The following is a 24,976-nucleotide window of genomic DNA, read 5'->3' on the forward strand; positions in this document are numbered from 1 at the left end:
TGAGAAAAGTAAAGCTAAAGAGGAAAACCTGTCGGAGTCTGCCAAAAGCAGCCTTCTCTGGTCAGCTTAGAGCATGGAAACAGGAATCCCCAGGCAGGCAGACACGGGTACAGAGAGACCCAGGACCCCAAGACAGGGGACATGGAACCGATTCTCCGTTTGAGGCAAAGAAACTCTAGTCCAGTGTCTGGAAACAGTGGATGCCAGGCTTTCCCCTAAGTTCTTGCCCCCAGATTCCTTCTCCTATGAGGACTGAATTCTACCTTCTTCCCAGGGAGAGGAATTGAAATACTCTCCTTTGGAAATTAGGAGCAAGAGATTCTCTCTGAAAAGACTAGGGGCCTTGTGGAATGCTGGTCTTTGATCAGCCCTTCTCGGAAACCACCGCCAGTCTGAGAAGAACCACATGTGGGCCCTGACGTCAGCAGCACCAGCCGAGCTCCCAGGTGGCGGCCAGCATCAGCTGCCAGCCACGTGGGTGGAGCAAACTGCACATAGCAGCTCAGGCGAGACCCCAGATGGTGGTGCCTGCAGCAACATCACACAGAGAAGCCATCCAGCAAGCCCGTCAGCCCACAGATACTTGAGAGACAATAAATGTAGGAAATGTTCTAAGTAGATCATGACTATATTAGATTCTATATTACATATAAATTACTTTTTTTGGTATTATACCCAGGAACTCAACCATACTATTGGATGTGTGTGTTCCTGAAAATAGGAGTCCACCTTTTTTTATTAGAGTGAGTCTGTACCTTACTTTGGTAGATATCATGAAACTTTAGCCACAAAAGGATCTAAGGCCAATACAAATTCAGAGCTATAGAATCTAAAAGCTACTGGTGAGTTGGTAATAACTAGTACAGATGTCAACAGTACAACAGTTTCCTCCCGTGGATAGCAAATGGCTTTCTACATTGCAACCAAGGCAGAAAGTGCTCCAGTACAACTACTAACAATGAACCTATTTACAATGAGTTTGTCCCCCTTGCTGAAGTCCTATCAAAGCAACAGTTTGCTTGTAGCTCGTTGCTATGCAATTGTAAGCTTTACTTTGGAACTGGTTCTATAATGCAGTCTACTACAGCTTTTATACAGCCATATTAGTGCTGTATGGGTTTAGAAATCAAGGAGACAATTGGAAGTATGGGTGTTAAAAAATAAAACATATGCACCCCTATGTTTCTCGCAGCACTATTTACAATAGCCAAGAAATGGAAGCAACCTAAGTGTCCATCAGTAGATGAATGGATAAAGAAGATGTGGTACATATACACAATGGAATATTATTCAGCCATAAGAAGAAAACAAATCCTACCATTTGCAACAACATGGATGGAGCTAGAGGGTGTTATGCTCAGTGAAATAAACCAGGCAGAGAAAGACAAGCAGCAAATGATTTCACTCATCTGTGGAGCATAAGAACAAAGAAAAACTGAAGGAACAAAACAGCAGCAGAATCACAGAACCCAAGCATGGACTAACAGTTACCAGAGGGAAAGGGACTGGGGAGGATGGGTGGGAAGGGTGAGATAAGGGGGAAAAAGGGGGCATTACAGTTAGCACACATAATGTAGTGGGGGGGGGACACGGGGAAGGCAGTATAACACAGAGAAGACAAGTAATGAATCTATAGCATCTTACTATGCTGATGGACAGTGACTGTAATGGGGTACGTAGGGGGAACTTGATAATAGGGGGAGTCTAGTGACCATAATGTTGTTCAAGTAATGGTACATTAATGATACCAATATATATATATATATATACACAAACTTCTTTCCAAGCCTTTTACATACTCTACTTGGTGCCCAGAGGAGGGATACAGCATAGCTGCTACATTTGCTACCAGGTTTTGTGTTAATAACAGACACAATATTTTGCATTAGACTAGCTTTTTCCTGCACAAAAATAATGTGACATCATGTGTGGAAATCTGGCCACTCTCTCAGCAGAAAGTTTCGTATGTAATGTTTCCAGTGAAGTTGATAACTTATCAAGCAGCCCTAAGTGGAGTCCCCAGTGAGGAGCCAACGTCGGGATGCCTTTTGGCTGCAAGAAACAAACAAGTCACTGATCTCAACCTGCAGAAGACACCTCAGACTATGAAATCACAGGGGCAAAATAATAAGCCATTGTCGAAACCAGCCCAAGAAAAAAAGAAGGAAGAATGAGGCCAAAAGCTGCAAAACAGGAAGTGACCACAAATTAGCTTCTCTCCGCCAGCATGACACCCTGTGACTGAGGGGAAATCAAGAACCTGAAGGAGAAACCAAAAGAAATGAAAGGACTGAAACAGTGAGCAGCAACCAAAGAGCTAGACATACCTGGATGGAGACGATTCAACAAGAAGCAGCCCTTCGCCAGGTGTGACTGGAGCATGTGACCATAACATAGAACTGAGTCTTCTAAATATTCACAGAAAACTGGGTAAATTGGATCCAGAAACAAGTACAATTAACCTTCTCGTTAACCTTGAGCATTCTTTCATCCACACTTGATGTTCATCTATAATTTATCCAGTCTTCTGAATATGTGGGATATTTTTTAATGTTTAGGAAATTGACTTTTCCTACCTTTTAATATAATGTAGGGGAGGAGGGAGTGAGGCTTTTTAAACCAAAGCTTGAGAGACGAAAAGAGAGATGTCATTATTATTCACCAAAGGACAGCATCTCATATACACAAATAAAAGCATCTTACATGTTTTTTTTTGAGAGGGCATCTCTCATATTTATTGATCAAATGGTTGTTAACAACAATAAAATTCTGTACAGGGGAGTCAATACTCAATGTACAATCATTAATCCATCTCAAGCCTAATTCTCGTCAGTCTCCAATCTTCTGAAGCATAATGAACAAGTTCTTACATGGTGAACGAATTCTTACATAGTGAATAAATTCTTACATGGTGAACAGTACAAGGGCAGTCATCACAGAAACTTTCGGTTTTGATCATGCATTATGAACTATAAACAATCAGGTCAAATATGAATATTCGTTTGATTCTTATACTTGATTTATATGTGGATCCCACATTTCTCCCTTTATTATTATTATTATTTTTATTTTTAATAAAATGCTGAAGTGGTAGGTAGATGCAAGATAAAGGTAGAAAACATAGTTTAGTGCTGTAAGAGGGCAAATGTAGATGATCAGGTCTGTGCCTATAAACTAAGTATTAATCCAAGTTAGACAAGGGCAGCAAAACATCCACGGATGCAGAAGATTTCTCTCAAAGCAGGGGGGGTGAGGTTCTAAGCCTCACCTCTGTTGATCCCCAATTTCTCACCTGATGGCCCCCCTGCGACTGTGCCTGTCTTAGGTTGTTCCTCCCTTGAGGAATCTTACCCGTCTCTGGCTAACCAGTCATCTTCCGGGGCCATACAGGGAAATGTAAAGTTGGTAAGTGAGAGAGAAGCCATATTGTTTGCAAAGGTTAGCTTTTTACTTCTTTGCAGATTTATGCCCTGTGGCTTCTATGCCCAGCACTTGTCTCGAGGTATCTTTATCACCTGGAGGAATTATGATACTCGGTAAATTCGATATGAGGCACGAATTCTATTTAAGGGTTGTAATTAGGAAGGAAGAAGAAAAGCTATAGAGGTAGCATATGGAAGAAAACATGGGAGGATTGATTATTTCTTTGACATATCTTCTTGTAGAGTACCTTAAGCATGTATAGGTTTTAAACTACCAACTAATTTGCGCTCATATATTAACATAATAGGAATACGGTGACATAAACAAAGCAAATCTATAATTACCATCCATCTCCAGTGAAGCCAAGAAAACCATTTAGGCACCCTAGGCATTTGTGAAAATTTATCTATGATATGATGGATATTGTCCAACTGTACTTGAACAGTCTGAGAAAAATCAGACAAATTAAAGCAGCCCATTTCTGGGATCTGTTCACATCCCATATGTTCTTTTAACCGTAGATAGTCTATAGTCGTAAGATTTTGGAGCGCTACAACTTGCACCCTTCCCAACTCCTAGTTGAGTTCCAACAGTACAGATCTGGTCAAATTTGTTGTCTCACTGTATGCACATGCCAGCCTAGACATCTCCCTCCTCATTCCAATGGCAAGTCCAGGAGACGGTGGGCTGGATGCAGCCACAACCGCAGCATCGCCCGGATCCCTGTGGAGGCTTTTTGATGATCATCCCCCGGCACGAGTCCTCCAGAGAGTGCTGATGCCGGAAGCTCCTCCTCATATCGTATCTTAGTTCATTTTCTGGGTAGCCAAGCTAGGCCTTGATCTCCTGCATAGAAACAAACAGACCCTTTGCCCACACTTTGACATGCCCTCTATACCACTGTGCAGAACTCATTGGAGGTCAGCACACAGGAACTGCCTTTTTTTTTTTTTTTTATTAAGAGAAAGGAACATTATCAGAAAAGAGTACCTCCATAGCTGATCACCTGACACCCTTTGAGTGATCAACATTAAAGATATTTAAAGCATGCGTTGATCTTTGATTTACCAATAGTTTTATCCTATCAAGGAGTAATCCCCCTTTTCTTCCTTTCTTTCTTTTTTTTCTGTTTTTCTTTTTTTATTTATTTTTTAATCTTTAATCTACACTTACATGAAGAATACTGTTTACTATGCTCTCCCCTATATCAGGTCCCCCCTAACAACCACATTACGGTTACTGTCCATCAGCTTAGCAAAATGTTGTAGAATCACTACTTGGCCTCTCTGTGTTGTGCAGCCCACCCTCCCCTTTCTCCCTCCCCCCCATGCATGCTAATCTTAATACACCTCTTCTTCCCCCCCCTTATCCTTCCCTGCCCACCCATCCTCCCCTTAAATGTTTTTAAAAAGGAGGGAGCCATTAAATGGAAAATGAATCCTGTGCACTGACTCTTGTTTTCTGCAGAATCTTCAGTAATGTTTCTGAAACTAAAAACAAGAAAGAAAAGGCTGAATAGGAATAATTGCCTGAATTCAAATGTTTCTTTAAAAAATACTAACAAACACCGAATTTTAGACTTTCAGAGTCATGAACTAAAACAAAAACCGCAATAATTTCATAGGAATGAGGAAACAGAAAAAGGCCGAGGAAGAAGTTCATTGAGGGCCTTGGACGTATCAAATACCAGACACAATTTAATAAGGAGCCACCCCTCACCAAGGATTTTACAGGAAATAGAGGATACAAACAAGAAATAGCAAGCACGTGATTAGGGTATGCATAGAACGTGATAGGATTAAACAGGAGGGGCACTGAACTTTGGGTGGGTCAGAAAAACTTTCCTTAAGAACATGGGATTTAAAATGAATCCTTAAACATGAATGATGACTTGCAGCAGGCGTCCCCGCCTGTGTGTGTGCAGACAGGTGGGGAACTGTCCACGCTGCTCTACGAAGCCATGTGAGCAGAAGGCAGGACCCTGGGCGTGACTGCGGCAGTAACAGTGATAGGTGAGTGGAGATTAAAATGATGCTACAATATGAAGAGCTTTGCGTAAAATACCAAAGAGTTTAGACCTTGGGAGGACAGTTAAGAAGAACAGAAGAATAATCATGATTATACTTCCTCCTAATTTGTCAATTATTTTTATCATAACCGGGTATTGGATTTTGTCAGATGTTTTTTCTGCATCTAGTGACATGGTCTGTAGTTTTATTTTTTATGATATCTTTGGCGAACACTGACCTCATAGAATGAATTATGAAGTACTTCCTTCTCTCTTATTTTTTAAAACTGTTTGTGAAATATTCATGTTAAGTCATCTTTCAGTGTTTAGTAGAATTCAACTGTGAAGCCATCTGGTTCTGGAATTTATTTTGGGGGCATCTTATTAAGTTACTAATTTAATCTCTTTTTGTTATAGGTTGATTCAGAACTTACTTCTCCTTGAGCCACTTTCAGTGATTCAGTCAGGTCTTTCTAAAACTTTGTCCATTTTACCCAAGTTATCTGATTTGTTGGCAAACAGTTGTTCTTCATATTATATATGATGATGTTCTATATTATATAGAGTTATATTATAATCCTATACCTTCTTAAGGATTATAAAGTCAGTAGCACTGTATCCTCTTTCATTCCTGGTTTAAGTAAGTTTAGCCTTCTCCCCATGTCTTGATCAGGCCAACGAAAGGTTTGTCAATTTTGTTGATTTTTTTCAAAGCAACAACTTGTAGCTTCATTTATTTTCCTGATTCCTTTTCTAGTATCTCTTAAATTTATTTCTGATCTTTATTATTTCCTTCCTTCCATTTGTTTTCTCTTCTTCTTCTGGCTTCTTAACATGGAAGTATATGTTACTGATTTGAGATCTTCTTTTTCCTCCTCTATTATATATATACATACATATATATATATATATATATTTTTTTTTTTTGAGAGAAAGTGAGAGGGCAGAGCTCCTGGAGGAGGACAGGAGGGGGACAAGAGAGCCCTCTTTTTTTTTTTAAATAAAGACATTTACAGTTTTCAATGTCCCTCTTAGCATTGTGTTAGTTTTGATATGTTGTGTTTTCATTTTCATTCAGCTCAAAGTATGTTTTAAATTCCCTTGTGATCTCTTACCAACCCTACTGGTTATTTGGGAGTGGATTGTTTTATTTCCACCTATGTGTGAATTTTATAAATTTCCTTTTGATATTATTTTCTAACTTCTCCCCATTGCGGTAGAAGGACATACCTTATATTATTTCAATCCTTATAAATTTATTGAACTTATGGTCTAGCATTATCCTGGATAATACTCCATGGGCTTTTCAGAAGAATGTGCGCTCTGCTCTCATTGGGTGGAACATCTGTTCAGTCTAGCGGGTTTATAGCGTTCTTGAAGTCATCTGTCTGCTTCCTGATCTGTCTAGCTGTTCTATCCATACTGAAAGTGGTCTATTGACATATCCAAATATTGTTCAACTGTATATTTCTCCCTTAAAATTCATCAGTTTTTATTTCATGTATTTTGGGGTTCAGATGACAAGTCCATTCATAATCACTATATCTTCCTGATAGATTGACCCTTCATCATTATAAAATGTCCTTGCTTGTGATGAGTAACAATTTTTGTACTAATTCTTTTTGTCTGATAGTAGCACAGCCACTCCAGCTGTCTTTTAGTTATGGTTCACATGGTATCTTTCTCCATCCTTTACCTTTCAATCTATTTGTGTCTTTGAGTCTGAAGTATGTCTCCTATAAATTCTAAAGCATGCCTTCTGTAGACAGCATACAATTGGGTCAGGGTTTTTTTTTAATCCATTCTGCCAATCTTTACCTTTTTATTGGCATTCTTAATCCATTTATATACTTATGATAGGATTTATGTATACCATTTTGCTATTTGTCTTCTGTATATCTTATGTCCTTTTTATTCCTCTATTGCTCCATTACTGCCTTCTTTTGTGTTAAATATTTTCTAGTGTACAATTTTAATGCCCTGTCATTTCTTTCATTGTATTTTAAATATTATCTTCTTACATGTTCTTTGGGGTTGCCCTGAGTATTAGACTTTACATCTTAATTTGTAACAATCTAGTTCTGATTCATTCCAACTTAAAACAGTGTACAAAACTTTGCCCTTACGTAGTTTTGCTCTCTCTTCCCCAGTTTTGTACTGTTGACACCACACAAATTACATCTTTATAGATTATGGTGCCTATAAACACAGATTTATAATTATTGCTTTACGTAATTCTCCTTTAAATCAGATGGGAGGAAAGAAGCTACAAATAAAAGCTATTTATACTGTCTGTTACATTTCATCAGTGGCATTCCCTTTACAGGTGCTCTTTCTCTCTTCATGGGCATCTCTTCATTTCAGCCTGAAGGAGCCCCAGTAGTGCCCCTTGTAGGGCATATCTGCAAGCAATAAATTCTTTCAGTTTCTCTTTATCTGGGGGCGTTTGAGACTTCTTCATTTCGAAGAACAGTTTTTCTGGATAAGGAGTTTGCGGTTGACGGCCTTTCTTTCAGCTCTGAATGGATCATCCTAGGGACGCCTGGCTTCTGATGGGAATCAGCTGTCTTGCTGAGGATGTCTTGTACAGGATGGGGCACACCTGTCTTGCTGTTCTCAGGATTCTTTGTCTTTTGATAGTTTGATTATAATGTGTCTAAGTGTGCGTCTCTTTGAATTTTGCCTACTCAAAATTCATTGAATTTCTTTAGGTGTAAATTAATGTTCTTCATCTCATTTCAGGTTTGCAGCCACTATTATTTCTTCACCTATTTTTCCTGCTTTTTCTCTCTTCTCTCCTCTGGGATTCTCTTTATATGTGTGTCAGTATGTTGACGGGATCCCATGGACTGCAGATGCTCTGTTTATTTTCTTCTTTCGTCCCTCTATCCTATCTTTATTGCAAAAAATAAATGAGTGACAGTATAGCCAACTAAAAAGCTTCTGCACAGCTTCTTTTTCTTGTGAGGGACCATACATTCTCATTTCTTTACCTGTTCAGTAATATTTTGTTGAAAACTAGATATTTTAAATAATAGAATGTGGCGATTCTGGAAATCATATCCCTCTAAGCCTTTGGTTAATATCAAGAGATCTGAAAAAGTTGATTCTGGCCATTTTTGACAGTGTTCTTGGTTTTGTAGGAGGAAAGACTTTTGGTGGTCTCTGTTCTGCCATTCCCACCGACAGCACCTCACGGTTATGGCTGAAGCCTTAGAAATAGCACTGTGGTCCCAGTGCGGCCAGTGAGAGCAGCAAGGCCCGAACAGGCCCGGTGCCGGCAGGAGTTGCCACAGCCCAGACCAGAAATCCTGGCGACCGTAACTGAAGTGAAGATGGGGGAAAGTGAATGCACTGGAGAGACCCGACACCACTGCAACCCACAATTTTGTGTCCCTTGTGGGAGAGATAAGTCAAGGTTCCTGGCTTGGGCAACTTGATGGAGTGTGTCACCACCTCCAAGGCAGGGAACCCAGGGAGGAAAGGGGCAAGTGGCCAGGGGGGCCAACAGTGGTGCCCACAAGAACCTCACTGCCCAGTGGAATAAGTCAGAGGAAACAGGTGTCTGGCGAATGTACCCAGTATGCCTGGCAATGTGGACAACCTGAAGACACGGTGACCGACAGGATCAGGAGCCGTGCCCGGCCACCAGCAGTGCCTGCTCGGCCAGACCCAGCCGAGAGGATCCCTATCAGAAAAAGAGGAAATGTACGGCAAATACCATGTGTTTTCAGGACCTAATAGAACTCATCCTCTGGGGAAGCTCAAAAATGTGTCCAAGGGAAACAAGAACTTGCCGGGGCTCTGGATGCTGCAATACCAGGTGGGGTAAAATTAGGAAAATATGCCTAATGTCAAAATGACCTTATTTTAAACTTCAAGTTAACAAATTGCAAACATCTTTCCTGAGGCTCTTCCGGGCATAACGCCTTGGCCCAGGTTTGACCCCTTCTCATCTAACCCACATACTATCCTATAATCTAGGGGTCAGGGAACACAGAGCTGCCGCACTGCTACCCACTAACACGCGTGAGGACAGCATCGGGTGAAAAGCAGTAAACAGGAAATGTTTGTAGTTGAAGGGAGAAATGTATCGTGCTGTTCACAGCTAGATTTTATATACCAAACAGCCCCAAAGAGTGCATCCTGTGTCTATTGTGGGAAATAAATGCAAGAGCTAAGGCCACAGAGGTTTCCTGTTAGCATCACATTGCGTCTCATGGGAAGACGGGAGGTGGCACCTGCTGAGGCTGTGGTCTGTTAGTGAAGATGATGGCAGCCCAGTGGGGAAGGCTGGGTCAACAGGTCTATGGTACAAACAATTGTAATGATGGGATAGGAAGATGAGGGTTTTCAGACTTAGTGTCTTTTTGTAACCAGGAAACTTTTTTTTTTCACTCTTTCAACTAAATTCACCACAAAAACCAAATTCTTCACAGTGTCTTTCTCAGCGCATGAACAGTAAGTGAGGAGGGGAAGTGATGGGGGTTTGGGGGCCGCTGGGTGACCTAGTGTGACAAATAAGCACAGACATCGTGTGTCAGCAGAACAGAGACCCTGCAAATAAGGAAAAGCCACTTCCCTAGAAGTTACCTCTCTCCCTCGCTGCTCCAGGGAGAGCTGGGGCCTCTGAGCAGCCCTCAGCGTGTCGCTGACCCACTGCCTCACTGGCCCCTGAGCTCAGCACTGTTGGCACACCGGCCCAGGTGACTCTTTGCTGGGGGGCTTCCCAGTGCTTCGTAGGACGTTTGGCAGCATCCCTGGCCTCTACCTACTACATGCCAGTGACACCCACCCCCTGTTGCAACAACCAGAAAAGTCTCCAGATGTTGCCAAGTGTCCACTGTGGGGCCAAGTCATTCCCAGTTGAGAACCACCCCATTACATCAACGACCTCCCACCCAACAGGCAGAATGAGCAACAGGTGGCCAGCAGGCTACTGGCCTCAGTAAGACCATACCTGGGAGAGAGCAGATCAATCCGGGCTGCCAGCTCAGGGGGCCCCTTGATGAGGATGGGGTGCCACCTTCTAGAATGCAGCAGAAACACTATCGGTGATCTCCAGTAGGAAGAGCACATGGGTTTGAGAACCGGGAGGTAGAAGAAGCAAGAGAAACCACACTTGCCATTTTCCCTAATTGCCCATGGGAGGACTTCGTCTTTCCTCTCCCTGGGCTCCACAGGCCTAGATTTCTCATCTGCTGCAGAAGTCCCATTGAACTGGGACCTGTGGCTGCCCCCTGGACACTTCACAATCCCTGTGTCCAGAAGCCAGCAGACCAGTAAGGCAGACTCCCTTCTGCAGGGCTAACAGCCCTCCCCGGTAGGACAGAGGGCTGCTCTTAGGGAGGACAGCGGGCACAGAGGAAAACGCGGAACTCCACTTGCACACCCCTGGGCACTCCCTTGCCCAACCACAACTGTGAATGGGCGAGTGCAGCAATCGCAGCCCAAGAAAAATACGGTTTCCAGGGTCTTAGATCCCTCAGGAATAAGGGTTTACATCCCATAACAGGTAAGCTCTGACAGGCACAGAGAGAAAACCTGAAGGTGAGGGAAACTATGAATGGGTAGTGGAGGAGGAAGGCAGGGAGTACCAGCCACGGCCCGAGACCGAATGCAGCAACATTCAGTGATCTCCAAACATACATGGAGAAGTGGGTGTGCGTGGCGCACGACAAGGAACTGTGGCAGCCATCAAGGTGCACCACGCTTGAAGGTTCTCCCTCCAAACTTAGTCAACTAATCTGTGACGAGGGCACCAAGAATACACAATAGGGAAAGGACAGTCTCTTCAATGAATGGTGCTGGGGAAGTTGCACAGCCACATGCAGAATAATAATAGTGGAGTCATATCTCATTTTATTCAAAAATCAACTCAAAAATGAATTGAAAGCTTACATATAAGACCTGAAACTGTAAAACTACCAGAAAAACACTCAGGGGAAAAAACACTCATTGATACTGGTCTTGGCAACAATTTTTTTGACTATGACACTAAAAGCACAGGCGACAAAAACAAAAATAGACGAGCAGAATAATGTCACAGTGAAGAACTTCCACACAGCCAAAGGAACAATCAGCAAAATGAAAAGATGACCTACAGACTGGGGGAAAAGTTCTGCAAATGATATATCTGTTAAGGGCTTAATTTCAAAAATTTACAAGGAACTCATATAATTCAATAGCCAAAAACAAATAATCTGATTAAAACATAGGCAAAGGACCTGAATGGATATTTTTCCAAAGAAGACATGTGAATAGTCAATTCGTACATGAAAAGGTGCTCGCCAGCACTCATCATCAGGGAAATGCAAAGATGTCACCTCACACCTGTTAGAGTGGCTAATATCAAAAAGAGAAGAGACAACAGGTGTTGGCCAGGATGTAGAGAAAAGCGAACACCCGTGCTCTCTTGGTGGGAATGTGAATTAATCCAGCCACAGAAAACAGTATGCAAGTGCCTCAAGAAATTAAAAATAGAACTACCATATGATTCAGTATTCCCAATTCTGGGCATATCTCCAAAGGAAGTGATGTCAGGATCTTGAAGGATATCTGCACTCCTGTGTTCACTGCACCATTATTCACAATAGCCAAGATATGGAAACAACCTGAACATCTGTCAAAAGATGAATGGATAAAGGAGATCTATGTAATGGAGTATTATTCAGCCATAAAAAAGAAGTCAGTCCTGCCATTTACCACAACATGGATGGATCCTGAGGGCATTACGCTAAGTGAAGTCAGTCAGAAAGAGAAAGACAAATACTAAATGTTCCCACTTATATGTGGGATCTAAAAATGTCTAACTCATAGAAACAGAGTAGAATGGTGGCTGTCAGGGGCTAGGGGTGGAGGAAATGAAAGACGTTGATTAAGGATACAAACCCTCAGATACAAGAAGAGCAATTTCTGGGGATCTAATGTACAGCAGTTACAGAAAGAAAGGAAGAAAGAAAACTTGCCATTCTACTCCAAGGAGCGCTGTCAGCTGACAGCCTTCAGCTACAACACTTTCAGGACCCATCTTGGCTCTTGAGCCCAAGCCATGCTCTTCCCAGGTGGTTCTGAGCAAAGGCTGAGCACAGACCGACTGGCATCTGCCCAAAGGGGGTGTGGCTGTCAGTCAGTCTGGGCCCCAGAGCCCCCTACTGAGTTGGCACTGGCTTGTTGGACCTGAGGCTCTCCCTACCCACCTCAGCTCCCTCGCACTTTCCCTTTGCCAGCGTCTGGTCCGCACAGAGTCGGAAGGCTTTCCTCTACCCGATTCTGCTTCCTCCCTTCTGTCTGTACCAGGTGTCGCTCCATCCCCTGCACCCAGTAAAACCTCTTGCACCCCTCACTCTTTCTCAGCATTGGCTTCTCAGAGGAACAGACACAACAGAACTATGGCCCCCTCAAGAGCGGTTCCAAGGGAAGTGGGGATGTATGTTAGGGCCTACCTGGGAGAAGAGGCCACACAACTCCCACCTCGTGCTGTGCCCGTGGGATCTGCTCAGCCACGGGTAGCCCACTGGGGTCTGTTCCTGCCATCAAACCACAGGGAAGCTCTGGGAAGAGGGGCCAAATTCCTTCTAGACCTTATTTGTCCCAGGTTGTAAAACAGGTCACACTTATTCTTCCTTGCTGTAGTGAAATGTCCAGAGTAGAAGATTCCTGAGCTGGCAGAAGCCTAGTAAAGTGGCTGTCGGTCTAAGGTCCTCAGGTACCAAAAATGCAAAAACCTCACCAGAGTCAAGATCTCTAAGCACCTCCAGTCCCTCCCCATGGAGGCGCACTCTTCCCCTGAGTCAGAAAAATGGGAATCAGGAAGGTGTGTGTTTATAATTCATCTTTATTATGTCACCCAATTGATATATTTACACACACATTTTCCAGAATTTGTCATATTAAGAGTTACATAGAGTACAAAAGTATTAATGGTGACAGTCTGTGTTCTTACAATTGGGTTAATCTTGAAGGTAACCTGATATTTTAAAAAACAAGAGCAGATGATATAGATCCAGCCTCACAGCACAGATGAATATCAAAAATACCTGACCCTACATCTGCCTGGGAGAAGATTCCATGGTTCAGCCCTCACCCATCACCCACATGGGGCAGCTCTCCGTGAAGTCCGTGCGGCCAAGGGTGGGACACTACTGTCCTGAAACCAGGCAGCAGCCTTAAGCAGGGGGGCTGCATGCCAGCGGAGCTGGAGCAGAGAGAGAGGAGGACGCTGGGACATCGGCGCTGCGCCAGCCTCAGACTCCCTACGCCCCGACTTCCTGCCTGGAGATACTATAAGCCTCTGGTGTGTTTAGTTGTTATTATTTGAGTTCTCTGAGTTTTAACCTAATTCCCAACCCTAAGGGATTAAAAATGAGAGAGAAGGGCAAAGGAATGTTCAGTAACTTTTCTAGAGGCAATCTAGAAATTTTAGAACTCTGCACAATTGTCTAGTGTTGGCAACTGTACAGTGCTTCTGATATTTGTTCTAGTCTGTTTCACTGTGATGATTAGTAAGTTTTTTGAAACCTTACAGACTCATATTCATTTCCTCGGGGACACAAGAAGGGTAGCCTGGGTCCCACTTTCCATTCAGGCTTGGAGTGAAGAGAACACAAAGGAATAGCGACCCCATGAGGAAGGGACCGTGCTAGTCCTGAGTCCTACCCCCGTGAAGACACGCGACCCAGGGGGTCAGGGGGGCTGGCAAGCAGCCGTGGGCAGCCGTGTGACCCACGGAGTCCAGCTTCTCTGTCCCACCATGCCCAGGACCCCCTGGTTCTTGTGTCTCTGTCTTCTGACGCCAGCTGGCCTTGGCCTTGGCCTCCATGGCTGTGGAGACTCCCGTCCACCTTCACACAAGGTGATTCTTGTGACTTGATTTGGACCCTCAGTGGCCACTAATCTCTGAAGCCTTTTTCCAGACTTCCCCACCTTTTTATGTCCTTACCATCCCCTATTACCTGCCCCTACCTGATAACATACTTACCTATGAGGAGCTGAAGCATCACCAGGTAAGATGCATTTACTCCCAAGCCCTCGAAGCTACGAAGCTACGGGCTCTTCCCATCCCGCCAGAGCTCCAGGCCCCCCAGCGGCCTGAGGGCGTCTCTACCTTAAACAGACCAGATGTGTGGCCTACCAGATAACATAGCTTTGAAATTATTTAGCATATTTTGGGGCTTGTGCTTTTCCTGGGCCTTTTTAATTAATTTACTGACTTCCTCCCACGCCCGGGGATAGCCCTGCCCGTTATGCTGCTTTATCAGGTCATTGGCCATTGTCAGAAGAGCTGTTGCCTGGGCTTCCTTGGCTTGGACAGTTTCTTTGTTACTAAAAGCACAAACTCGATTCCCACACTTGCTAATTATGTCCTTGAAGTCCTTGTTGTCTGTGTTCTGGATGTAATCTTCCAGCTTCACAGCCCCAAGGTCTTCCTTCCGGGTGAACAGCACAATCATGTACTCTGTGACATCCTCCCCAAAGATGGCCTTGAGCTCCTCCACCGCCTGCTTGTCCTTTTGAGTGAACTGACCCAGCTGGACCACCAGGACCAGAACCTTGTTCCCTTCTCCACAGCAGGACAAACAGAGCCTGACCTCTTCCTCCACTCCAGCGCCCGGCATCAGGTGGAACGGGGGGGTGTCCACCACCACCACCTGCTGCCCGGCCCATGTCCTGCTGCCGCTCTGGCACGTCCTGGTGACCAGCTGGGTGCTGAGCTGCGAGGGGAAGGCGGGCCTCCCCAGGACAGTGTTCCCGCAAGCGCTCTTGCCGGGGCCGCTCCGCCCCACCAGGACAAGGCTCAGGGGCTCTGTTAGGGAAGCAGGAAATGTTCATGACTGGGGCTGATATGGGGACGACTTTCAAGTTATGCCAGACATTACAGCAGAGTATCCCCCGAGCACCGGGGCCACCCTCTCACCAGGCAGTTCCATCCCCACGGCCGCATGGCCCGTGCACTCGGGAGCACACCTGGACCCACGGTCTGCCTGGTGCTCACCCACTGACATGGTACTGTTCTCATCCCTGACTCTGCTCCCTTCTTCTGGTACCTTCTCTGACTCCCTGGCACCCTGTGTGTGCCACTGGCTTTACTGCTTTTCACATGTGTGAGTCTACACAGGTCATCTCTGTCTGCTGTTCCTGCTTGACTGTCTTCCTGTGGCCAACTGATGCTAACTGTAGTGAAATCTCCCAGATGTATTTGAAAAATTATTCCAGAGAATTGACTTTCCATGAAAGAGCAACCGCATAGACCATTGACAGATGGCCAGTTCCTTCATTTGGGTCATGCTAAAATTCACTTCTCATTAAAACCACATTAAACTTAATTGGAGATTAGAGGAAGTCAACTCTTCCCCAAGATCCTCACCATCCAGTTGGAGAGATGAGACAAGGGTCATGAGAGAAATAAATTTCGGGTCAGGACAGTGTGCATGGAAAGGCACATAACTTTAGTAAAATTTAAGAAAAAAACAGGAACTAGTCAACAGAATAAACCTGTCCTTTTAAATCTTCTCTAAGCCCTTCAGAAATAAAAAGTTCCTGTATATTTCATATTTATAGTTTTAACTATAGGTACACAGCGTTCTACAGATCGTTTACCTTTCTTCCTGAAGGCACACGGCCGGTGCCCGTTCCGCTGCACCATGCTCACGATTTCCTGCAGGAGCCCATCCACCTGGCGCAGCCCCTCCTCTCCCGTTGCTCTGTAGTTGAAGACACTGTATTGGTTTTTGCATTTTTTAATGAGCTCACACAGAGCGTTACCTTCTGTTTTTAAGAACTCATCTAGATCCTGATTCCCTAGGTCTTCTTTCCTGGTGAGGAGAATGATCGTGTGCTCAACGAATTTGTCTCCAAAGTTTCTCTGGAGGGTGCTGAGCACTGCCTCGTCTCTCTCGGTGAAGGAGCGCAGGGGCATCACCAGCAGGAAGGCATGAAGGCCTGGGGACGCGTGTCTCTGAAACTCCGATCTAACGTCCTTTGAAGATGAGATGTCTGGAGTATCAATGATCAAAAATTTCCTCTCTCTCCAGATTCTGCTCTCTGACCTAAATCTCTGGGTCACTGACTGGTCACTGAATTTGGTCTCAAAGACTCGCTTGCCCAGAAGGCTGTTTCCAGCTGAACTTTTTCCAGCACCACGCTTCCCCACGAGCAGGACCTTCAGTTCTGAGGTCTCAGGGTCGGGCTCACATCCTGTGGCCTGAAGCTGCTTCTCCCCTGGCCCTGGGGGACAAAAGGACAGATTCAAAGTCTCTTCTCGCAGTTGCATAGAGACGTGGACTGGTTTTATGATTTCTCTTCCTGCAGAACTGTCCAGTCGGGCTCTGAACCAGCAGAACTCTGTCCTGCACAGAAACTGCCCATCAGAGGAAAGCCATGAGGGGCCATGAGCAAACCAAGAGGCACGTAAAGGCCTGTGCTTTCCCAAGGACTTGAGCATGTTAGACGTGGCCCTCCCTGAGGGGTCCCGGGCATGCCTCTCATTTTGCCACCAAAGGTAAGTACTAGGGCATGAAGCCTATGGGCCAAGGCAGGATCAGGAAGTGCCCCTTGCTGGTATATTAATAAAATAGCACACTACTCAGCAATTCAAAATAAAACAAAAGGGACAGATCTCCAAAACATGCCAAGTGAAGGAAGCCAGACACAAAACTACAGCTATATGATTCCCCTATATGAAGTTCAAGAACAGACAAAACTAATCTACTTGATAGAAGTCTGGAGAGTGGTGGGGCAGGGGGAACCTGTGAGGTGGTGGAAATGCTCCAGATCTTTATCCAGATGGTGGTCACGTGTGTGCTGAGCCGTGTCCTGAAGATCTGTGCATTTCACCCCATGCACCTTAATACCTCAATGAGTCGCTGTACAAACCTGCCCCGTCAAACTGGCCCCGCCACTCCTTCCATGATCCAAGGTCAACCCCAGACCTGCAGGCTGGGCAAATGCACAGCGAGCAGCCACAGGGCACTCTCGGGGCGGGGGGCCACCACTCAGGGTGAGTGGCAAGTCTGGGAGGTGGAAGGAACGTGGCTTTTGAAGAAAGCAGCTGAAATGCTGGTGACACCGGGTCCTGTTACAGCGCCTTGAGAAAGTTACTACTCTCCCCCCAAATCACCTCACATGAGCCCACATCCTATACAAAGTCCTTTCCAACACCCTTCTGAGACGCCCCACAGTTCCCCGTGGTGTGCTAGTCCCTCACTGCCACAAGCCATAAGCCCAATTTTGTTCAGGAAAATATGTTCCTGGGGGTCTCGGCTGAAGAGCGTAGACAGAATTTTCAATCCCTACTGCTGCCCAAGTTCACATATTTCTGGCTAAGTTTACTCACCTGTAAAATAAGAACCATGACAACAACACTTCCATTATAGGGCTGTTTTAAGGATTACAGATAATATGCTGTGAGGACTGAATGGTATGTATATTTCCCAGCACTTAATGTCAGCTGCACTTATCAAGTTCAATTGTTATTTGGGGGAGTTCCATGAGGTTAGGCAGCTCATCTACTTCACTGCTCAATATTCAGTTTCTGCACACAGCTGGCCCTGAAATAACCTGAAAGTCCAGCAATAAGGGGATGGTTGAGTTAATTGTGTATGTCCACCCTGGGGACAAACTGTACACTACACAGAGCAAGACTGACATGTACAGTGGGCAGGACGTGTCATTAATGGCAGCCATTACATGGAGACTGAGCTCCTTGACCAAATTCTGCAATTCAGTGTCATCCATGAGAAACTGATTTCCGCTTTCCCAGTAGGAGTTAAAAATTGGGTAGTACTGGGTCCAGGGCCAGGGAAGGAAGAAGAGGCTGAGACAGAAGAGAAACTGCGAGAGGCAAGCACAGCTCCATAGCTCAGAGAAGGCCAGGGACACTCGGCCGGCATCCAGGACCTCGGCTGGTGCTGCGCCCACTCACTGCCAGGGTCCCCTGGGGGCCAGCTGTGGGCACTGACATGCACACAGTCTCTTGGGTGCATTTTTATTCTGACTTACCTAGATAGTTTTTCCACCTCATGTTGATGCATCATGTATTCAAATATTCACAGATATGAGCTCAATGTGTTTTAAGGGTCATCTTACCATGTGGGTCGTCTTCCTTCAGAGACGTAGCTTCGTTCACACAATCCTAAAAAATAAAGGGGAAAAATGATGCCCACAGATCTAAGATCTCATCTTTTCACAAAGTGAAGAAATGAAAACACAAGTATATAATTTCGAGTAATCTGATGATTAGGGTGTGGTCAAATCAAGGCCAGGGGCATGCATGGTCTTTGCTGGCCTTTGCAGACCTGTCCATAATGACAGTTCATCTTGAGGGCCCAGGGGGCTCCTGCCATGACAGGTTTCCCAGAGGGAAGAAGATGGGTTTTGTCCTCACTCAGGAAGCCCCACAAATGCCGTCTAACCAAGGCATTGCTCTTGCAGCCGTACCTCGCCTCTCCACAGTCCCTCCTGCAACGATATCCCTTCCAAAGTCTTCCGGAGTCTCCACTCTTCCCGGGGAAAACCCAGAAGCTTACGAAGAGCTTCTGGACCTCTGGAAGGAGAACCTGGCCCAGGGATGCCTGTGATGTGCATCTGAGGGACAAGGGGAAGTGAGGAGACTGGGAATTCCAGTGGGTCCCCACGGGTCTCCAGGGCCTTCTTCCCTCACTCCAGGATGGAACTTCCCGCACGCAGGCGGCCAAGCAGAGACAAAGGAGGAGGGAGGGCCACACGCATGACTGGCACCCCCTTCCCCTGCCTGCTCAAGCCTTATACTCACTCCCCAGATTTAAACCATCAGGGGGTCCCGGAGGAGGTGAAAGCAGTCATAGGCATCTTGATGGACCTGCTGTTCTTAGAAGCTTCCTATAGTTTAACCTTAATTCACTAAATCTCCACACCAGTGAAGGAAATTTTCCCTCTGCTTTGTTCCCTGGCCTTACCCGACGCCAAGGCGCTGATTTCCCTCCCCTTTCGGTCTTGTTCGGGCTTCCCACTCATCAGCTCTAAGAAGGCCCACTCTGACCAGTCTGCCCCATGCTGCAGGTCTGCTTGCTTTGCGTTCTGTGGCACTTGCATCTGTAGAACTCTCTGTACCAACGTGCCCTTACTTACCCCAATCAGTCCCCCCTTGTGTCTTCCGCATAAGTCACTCCAATTGAAGTGTAAGCTCCTCAAAGGCAAAAGCCTACATTTTTGTAGCTTCCTTAGTTACACATACATTTTCCATTCGAGTTTTAAAACAAAATAAAGTCTCCCTGTGGCTGTTGTGTGTGAAATGGATGGAGGGTGGGGCACAAGAATGAATGAGGGGGAAGCTGTTAGCAGGTTATCTGTAAAATAGTCCAGGCCAGAAAAGAGGCCGCTGGGACCACGGTGGTAGTGGAGATGGAGGGAAGCAGGTGAGCTCCAGGTACACGGACCTCACAAGACTTGACTTTCTGGACATCCGCTGCAAGCCAGCAGTGGTATCAAGGCTGACATCTGGGTTGGGTTCGGGTTTGAAGGGCATTGGGAGCAGCACAATCCTTTACCAAGGGGAGAGGAAAATGGAAGCCTTATGGATTTAGGGGGGAAAACCCAAAGTTTGCACATGTTGAGTCTGAGATGCTGTAAGAGAGGCAAGTGGAAATACCAAGTGACAGTTGGATAAAGGGGGCAGAGCTCAGGGAAAGGCCTGGGCTGCAACTACTAAGTGGGAGACTTGTTAGCCAACGGCGGAGCTCAAAGCCTTAATTAACTGGGATCACCTGAAGAGAAGGGGTGGAGGGTGGAGGAAAGGCTAGAACCAAGCCCTGGAGATGCCAATTTTCAGAGGCCACAATAGGAGGACTCAGCAGTCTCTGGAGTAGTGGGGTTTGGGAGAGGGGATGACAAGAAGAGGGTAGTTTTACTGAAGCCAAGGGAAGAGAGCCTAAGGAGCCATCTGTGGATCCAATACAATGAGGGGTAATGTTAGATAAGGACTTAAATGTGTCCATTAATTTGCCTACAAAGTTCCAAGTCCAAAGGGTAATAGTCAAAACAGCTTGTGGTCTGGTGCCCCATCTTTCCAGATTAAGGATAACTATCTACTTTTACAAAGCCTACATTCCATCACACAACGCAGCCTTCCACTTAACTGTGTCCCTCTCCTGCCCATGAACTCTAGCAACAAAGATCCTTGGGACCTGAACAAGAATTCTCACCTGGAACCCACCGCCTTTGTTTCTGAAGTTCACCCAATACGGTCCTCCGTTCTCATTCACCAGATGCTGGACTTTTGCGAGGAGCTCCTCCACCTGGGTGTCCTGCTCACAGACACTCGCCTTGTTGTTGAAAGCACAGTATCGGCCCCTGTAGTTGTGAACCAACTCTCTAAGGGACTCATTGTTCTCAAAGTAATCTTGCAGCGAGTCATCCCCCAACTCATCCTTCCGAGTGAAGACGATAATGGTGTGCCTCCTGGCTTCCGCTCCAAACACCTCCTGGATGCCCGCGCTCGTTTGTTTGTCCTCCACCCTGTAGAAGCCGATTGCAATGACCAGAAGCAGGACGTGGAGGCTGGGAGCCGAGAGCTCCCTGCAGAGGTCAATGTTGCGCTGAGTGTCGCTGGCACCGGCCATGGAGGAGAAAAGGTCAGGGGTGTCGATGACCACGATCTCCCTCCCTCTCCTGGCCCCACTCTCTCTCTGGCACTTCCTAGTCACCATCTGCTCGCTGAATCTGGACACAAACACAGCTCTGCCCAGAATCGTGTTTCCCGTGGCGCTTTTGCCGGAGCCACGTTTCCCCAGGAGCAGGAGTCTGAGGGCTGGAGCCGAGCAGCCGTGCTGGGCCCCACCCTCCTTACGGGGGCTCCAGCTGCCACTGCAGGGACAAAAGGCAACAGACACATCAGTTTTCCACTCACACAAGAGTGGACAGAGGATCAGCAACAAAGTGCACTCTCCTTGTAGTTTTCTCCCAAGCATCTGGGCGGCTGAGCTAGAGCTCAGGCGAAGCTCTTTATGTAGAGACTCAGTCAATAATTGTCTATAGGTGTGGAAGCAGTAGCCTAGCAGCAGGCCAACTACATCATCAGGTAGTTTCGGGTCAGGTGAGGATCCTGGCCTTAGGAACTTCCATTTTCCCACACCTTTCCATTAGGGGTGTCCACATAACCCAGTCCTACCAGGTGACAGTGGAGGGAATGCATGCTTGGGTCTTCTGGGAATGCCACTGTTTTCTTGGTGATGGGGCAGACCCAAGTAGAAAGCTCCCATTGGCATCCCTCCCCTCTTATTATTTGGAGTTTAAATATGATATCTGGAATTGCCACAGATATCATGGGGCAATGAGGTAACAGAAAGTCAGCATGCACCATCAAGCTACAGGATGGTAGAGCCAGAAGATAAAATTCTCTGAGCTTCCAGAACATCCTTGAGGCCACCTCTTTGTTAAATAAATACGTGATATTCTTACAATAGAAGCTGTTGTTACTCCAAGTATGATCATGAACTAGCAATACTGCCAACACCTGGGATCATGTTGGAACTGCAAAGTCTCAAACCACACCCCAGACCTGCTGAATCAGAATCTGTAATTTAACAAGTTCCAGGTGATTGCCATGAACACTCACGTTTGAGAAGCACTGGCGTAAACCACCACTAATTAAAAGTTAGCATTCCTAATTGAATCAGAATCCACATGAAGAAACACATACCTCATAACTGTTATGACAAGAAGAAATAGACTTGTCTTTTAAGTCTAAACTCTGTTGGGACTCTCCTAAGAACATCTTCCTGTCTTGACACACGCCAGCCATATAAGGAAACCCTCTCTCTAACCCCCTGTTTATTTTCCTTTATGTTTGTCACAACACCAGTTCTATCTGATATTATTTATTGTGTCTCCTTTTTTATTTTCTCACTACTGCACTATGTAACTCCGTTAGATCAGAGGCCATCCCTGTCTTGTTCTGTGGCCCTAGGGCCTAATATTGTGCCCATAGTGTATATTCAATAAATGGTGTTGGATGAGTGAGCAGGGGATGTGAGGAAAGGAAGAAAAAACAGTGTTTAGAAGTGGAGAGGGAGATTGAAGTGATGTCACTTTGAATAATAAAAAAACTGACCTTACATTGTGTCCCAAGACAGTGAAGTGGTATTTTTCATACATTTTTTTTTAAGATACTGGTGAGTAAATACACTGAAGGAAGCAGAGACCTCCAGCAGGTCTGAAGAAGAGAGGAGTGTATTTCCCAAGGAAGCACCTTGCTTTACATGGTTCCCCATCATACTGTGACTAAATTGATGAGTCTTTGCTGCACTTCCGGCTGACGTGCCTTGTGCAATTAAACTGGCGCCTCTCTCTCTCTCTCACCATACCTACAATTACCCAACCTGCACCGTATCTCCCAAGCATATAGAAAATACTTTTAAGGACAAAAGGTAACCAAAACTCCTCCCCCCACCATCACCTCTCAGACCACTCTGGGGACCCCAGCAGAGCAACGGGAAAAAGAACGCATTCCCTTCCACAACTCCAGCCGAGACCATTAAAGGGGCTGCCACCTGCCCAAGGGGACGAGGCGTCAGGGATGCACGCAAAGCTTCCGATGGTGTAGGACTCGCACGCCAGGGGCAGTACACGCCAGAGGTGGTCAGAGCAGCTTCCAGAGCCCTGCCTAGGAAGACTCAGTCCTCAGGAGGAAGGGGAAAAGTTCATGGGTGGGAGCCAAATGTGGGTAGAAATCTTGTTTTCCACAAGCACTGACCAATTTCAGGGCTCAGTGAATGGAGCCCTAATTGAGCAAGCGTTGGGCAATAGCAGGAAAGTACCGGTGGAAATCAGTGTCCACATGTGCCCAGTGTCCGCTTCCCGCTTCCCAAGGCCCTGCTTCCCAGGGAGGCGCAGCCCCGGCGGCCCTGCTGACTTCCCGGGGTTCCTGGGGCGCAGAGCCCCCTGTCCTCTTCCTGCCCCTCCCCAACCCCGCCTGCCTCCACTGCGGGGGGACCCGGACACGCCCCTCCCGGGGGCCCCCTGCGCGCTCTCCGCTCCCCCAGGCTGGCTCGCCCGGTCATGCGCCCAGGGGCCGCGGCCCTGGCCCTGAGCCCCGCGCGAGGGCGCGCCCGCCGCCGCACACGCACCTCCGTCTGCTGCCCGGGCCCGGCGGGCGCCCAGCACGTCCGCGGCGGCTCCGCTCCTGTGGCTCCATGGTGCGGGGAGGCAGCTGGGGACCGCGGGGAGACGCAGGCCCGCGGCCGGCGGCGGCCGCTAGAGGGAAGCAGGGCGCGGCCGGCGGCGCCGGGACCATCCCGCCGCCGTTTCCGGGAAGAGCGAGGCTTCCAGGCCCAGGGTTCCCGACCCAGGCGCTCGGCGCAGGCCAAGGGCACGCGCCCGGCCGCTGCCGGGGCCTGGGGAGCTTCGGCGGAGGGGCTTGGGGAGGGGGGCCGCCTTTGGGGTTTCCCCGGCGGCGCGTCCCCAGAGGCTGCACCTGGGCTACAGGGGAGGGGAGAGCGAGCTTGCCCGGGCGGAGGCGTCGGCGCTCACTGGGGGGCAACGGACTGGGCAGGGTGCGGGTCCCCGGCCCAGGGCGGGCCTTCGGGGGCTTGGAGCCGCCGGGGCGGGCGCCCTCCACCCTCTGCCCCTCACCCTTTCCCACCGTTAAGGTGAGAACGCGAGACGCTGTTTTCCTTCGCCCACCAACTCCCACTCGTGGCCCCCTGTCAGCTTCCTCGCGCGGCTGCAGCAGCGCCCCCCGGAGGCCGCCCCGGTAACTGGGCCTCAGCCCCGCGCGGCTCCCCAGGCGCCAGGCCCTGGCCCGCAGTAAGACGTCTGCAATGCTCTTTTTGTGAGCGAAAATAGCGTCCAAAAGCTTCCTTCTGAAGAGTCCTGATTGAAGAGTCTTGACATAACTTACTCCATTTTATATGTGACTTCATTTTGTAAAAGACAGGTCACATCACGAAGTCACAAGAGTTACAAAAATTTAACCAACACAGTTGCCAGGGCTGGCCGGATACTCCTGGCCAGTGGAAGGTGGACGGCTCGCCCACCCGGCGGTCAGGAGTGTCACTCCACCTAGAAGGAACCTGTCCAAATGGTTGGTGAACAAGTTGAGACCAATTGCAGTGAAGGTCAGGTCATATCTAGGCCCACTCTGCACACGACCCCATTCCTGTGTATAAAAGAAGAACGAACTTGTACTTTGGGGTCTCCACCTGTGAGTGTGAGACCCCAGCATGCTGGCTCCCCAATAAACGCTCCTGCTTTTGCATCCACGCGTCTCCCGGTTATTTGGAGGTCGATTGCACTGACCCAACACCTACCACCAAAGTACGTTGAACACTTGGGACATTTTTTTATTTTATTATGGCAAAAAACACCACACAACATTAAATTTACCATCATAGCCATTTTCAAGCTCACGGCCAAGGGGCATCCAGTACATTCTCCATACGGTGCAAAGAGCTCCAGGACTTGCCCCTCGTGCAGCACCGAATCTCTGCACCATCAGACACAATCCTGCCCCTCCCTCCTCCAGCCCCTGGAAGCTCTGCTCTCCTTTCTGTTCCGCTGCTTTTGACGACC

General features: G+C 47.0%; 2 protein-coding genes across 2 annotated transcripts in view; both read right to left on the reverse strand.

The window, feature by feature from the left end:
- LOC118968562 (GTPase IMAP family member 7-like) overlaps positions 1–20,699 on the reverse strand; it is a 53,186-nt gene extending 32,487 nt beyond the window's left edge. Inside the window, exons 1-2 of the mRNA XM_036999471.2 lie at positions 20,611–20,699; positions 18,518–18,563 (exon numbers count right to left, since the gene is read on the reverse strand). The gene's annotated coding sequence lies outside the window, so the exon portion shown is untranslated. The remainder of the gene's footprint in view (positions 1–18,517; positions 18,564–20,610) is intronic.
- On the reverse strand, positions 13,249–24,311 carry GIMAP8 (GTPase, IMAP family member 8). The gene is made up of 5 exons (XM_036999465.2): positions 23,533–24,311; positions 20,611–21,271; positions 18,518–18,563; positions 16,031–16,657; positions 13,249–15,236 (listed from the first exon to the last, which is right to left on the reverse strand). Exons 1-5 carry the CDS (start codon positions 23,697–23,699, stop codon positions 14,539–14,541), a joined length of 2,199 nt encoding a protein of 732 aa, XP_036855360.1. The 5' UTR covers positions 23,700–24,311; the 3' UTR covers positions 13,249–14,538.
- Positions 24,312–24,976: the final 665 nt, after the last annotated feature.

This window comes from Manis javanica, chromosome 6 (genome assembly GCF_040802235.1).
Source record: "Manis javanica isolate MJ-LG chromosome 6, MJ_LKY, whole genome shotgun sequence".
In the NCBI taxonomy this organism is placed as follows: Eukaryota; Metazoa; Chordata; class Mammalia; order Pholidota; family Manidae; genus Manis; species Manis javanica.

Coding starts and splice junctions, on each gene's coding strand:
- GIMAP8 (XM_036999465.2), bottom strand. CDS start 23,699: ATGGTCCCGGCGCCGCCGGCCGCGCCCTGCTTCCCTCTAGCGGCCGCC. Junction 18,564..20,610: donor ACAAAGGCGGTGGGTTCCAG/GTGAGAATTCTT, acceptor TTTATTTTTTAG/GATTGTGTGAACGAAGCTAC. Junction 15,237..16,030: donor GTGTGCCTTCAGGAAGAAAG/GTAAACGATCTG, acceptor CTTCCCTAACAG/AGCCCCTGAGCCTTGTCCTG.